The 2479-nt window shown below is 32.6% G+C and overlaps 1 protein-coding gene across 1 annotated transcript in view; it reads right to left on the bottom strand.

Moving 5' to 3' along the window:
• The window catches only part of LOC106874622 (uncharacterized), a 20078-nt gene that overhangs the window by 12511 nt on the left and 5088 nt on the right, over positions 1 to 2479 (bottom strand). Inside the window, exon 3 of the mRNA XM_014922414.2 lies at positions 1035 to 1182. Coding sequence (XP_014777900.1) covers positions 1035 to 1182 — 148 coding nt within the window. The remainder of the gene's footprint in view (positions 1 to 1034; positions 1183 to 2479) is intronic.

The following is a 2479-nucleotide window of genomic DNA, read 5'->3' as shown; positions in this document are numbered from 1 at the left end:
ATTATTATTATTATCATCATTATTATTATTATCATTATTATTATCATTATCATTATCATTATTATTATTATCATTATTATCATTATTATTATTATTATTATCATTATTATTATTACTATTATTATTATTATTATTATTATATTATTATTATCATTATTATTATTATTACTATTATTATTATCATTATTATTATCATTATTATTATTATTATTATTATAATTATTATTATTATTATTATTATCATTATTATTATTACTATTATTATTATTATCATCATTATCATTATTATCATTATTATTATTATTATTATCATTATTATCATTATTATCATTATTATCATTATTACTATTATTATCATTATTATCATTATTATTACTATTATTATTATTATCATTATTATTATTATCATTATTATTATTATTATTATCATTATTATTATTATCATTATTATTATCATTATCATTATCATTATTATTATTAAGGTGGCAAGCTAGAAGAAATGTCAGCGTGCTGGGTGAAGTGCTTAGCAGCATTTCCTTTCTTTACATCCTAAATTCAAATTCTGCTGAAGTTCACTTTGCCTTTCAATAAAAGGGGTCAATAAATTAAATACCAGTGAAATACTGGGGTTGATGTAATCGTAGGAGTGGCTGTGTGGTAAGTAGCTTGCTTACCAACCACATGGTTCTGGGTTCTGTCCCACTACGCGACACCTTGGGCAAGTGTCTTCTACTATAGCCTCAGGCCAACTAAAGCCTCGTGAGTGGATTTGGTAGATGGAAACTGTAATTTGGGGGAAGAGGGGATAAATTGATTACATCAACCCCCAGCGTTTGACTGGTACTTATTTTATCAACCCCTAAAGGATAAAAGGCAAAGTAGACCTCAGCTGAATTTCCGATTGATGAATAATAAAGAAGTGATATCAAACCAGTGCATGTGTTATTATTATTGGCTTGATGACCCTCCCAAGACACAACAGAACACATGGCTTGTATTTCATGAGAAATATTGTCACCAAAGATTTCACCTACTTCAAGGATTCGACATATTTTCCCTGCATATGGTAGTTGTAAGCCATGCTGTTGTATAACAGCATTTGTCGGTATTGTAGGTTTCGAGATTGCAATACATTCATAGCCTTCTCATAGTATGATATAGCTTCTGTGTAACCTCCCAAACCTGCAAAGAATACAAGAAAATATTCAGTTACAACAATGGTAGAATTATCATGTCTACAGTTACTACTTAATGAACACTAATTTAGTCAATTCTAGCCCCCCCCCCTTTTTTTAAAATCATGTTATCCACTGAAATACACCCTCTTTTCCATGCTTGCATAGGTCAGATAGGGTTTATTTTTAACTCTCTAATATTCAGATTAATGTTTCAAACATAATGCTTATATATTCATATTATTTTGAATTAATCATGCATGATTTCATAGCTTTGAGATTTTACTAATGAGATTGTACGTTTTTAAAATGACTCAGTAGGGTAGGTGTGAAAGGCCAGATATGACCAGTTTGAAGCTAAAAGGTTAACACATATTTTCTACAAGTCAGATACCTGTCCTGTTGCTGACACTCACCTGTTACCAAGCAAGGTAATATCTTCTCATGGCCAGACATGTTTCTCACAAAATATTGGAAATCAATGATACTACTTGTATAACAATGACAGTCATTTTACAACAATATGTAATGTCAAGGCAAGGAGATCCACAAACATACACACTCACACACACATATATACATCGTTTAATGTCCGCCTTCCATGCTACCATGGGTTGGACGATTTGACTGAGGACTGGCGAACCAGATGGCTACACCAGGCTCCAATCTGATTTGGTAGAGTTTCTACAGCTGGATGCCCTTCCTAACGCTAACCACTCCGAGAGTGTAGTGGGAGCTTTTACGTGCCACTGGAACGAAGGCCAGTCAGGCAGCACTGGCAACGACAATCCATTCACGTGGTCTTTGGTCAGCCAGGAGCTATAGTAGAAAGCACTTGCCCAAGGTGCCATGCTGTGAGCCTGAACCTGGAATCATGTAGTTGAGAAGCAAACTTCTTACCATACAGCCACACCTCTTTGTTTCAACGGAAGATGGATATGAAACGATGATGATGGTAATGATGATTGCTTTACATCTACATCTCCTTATAAATCCATATACCTATAGAAAGCACGCATTATCTTTATGCATTTCTCGATATGTATCAGTAACAACTTGAAGTTATGGATTTGTCAACACCCATATAATAGAAAGAGCCACATAATAGAAACAGAAACACCTATATAATAGAAAGAGCCACATAATAGAAACAGAAACACCCATATAATAGAAAGAGCCACATAATAGAAACAGAAACACCCATATAATAGAAAGAGCCACATAATAGAAACAGAAACACCTATATAATAGAAAGAGCCACATAATAGAAACAGAAACACCCATATAATAGAAAGAGCCACATA

The sequence above is a fragment of the Octopus bimaculoides genome, chromosome 23 (genome assembly GCF_001194135.2).
Source record: "Octopus bimaculoides isolate UCB-OBI-ISO-001 chromosome 23, ASM119413v2, whole genome shotgun sequence".
Taxonomy (NCBI): domain Eukaryota; kingdom Metazoa; phylum Mollusca; class Cephalopoda; order Octopoda; family Octopodidae; genus Octopus; species Octopus bimaculoides.
Note: the sequence above shows the minus strand (reverse complement) of the source record. Positions and strands in the feature narration are given on the sequence as shown.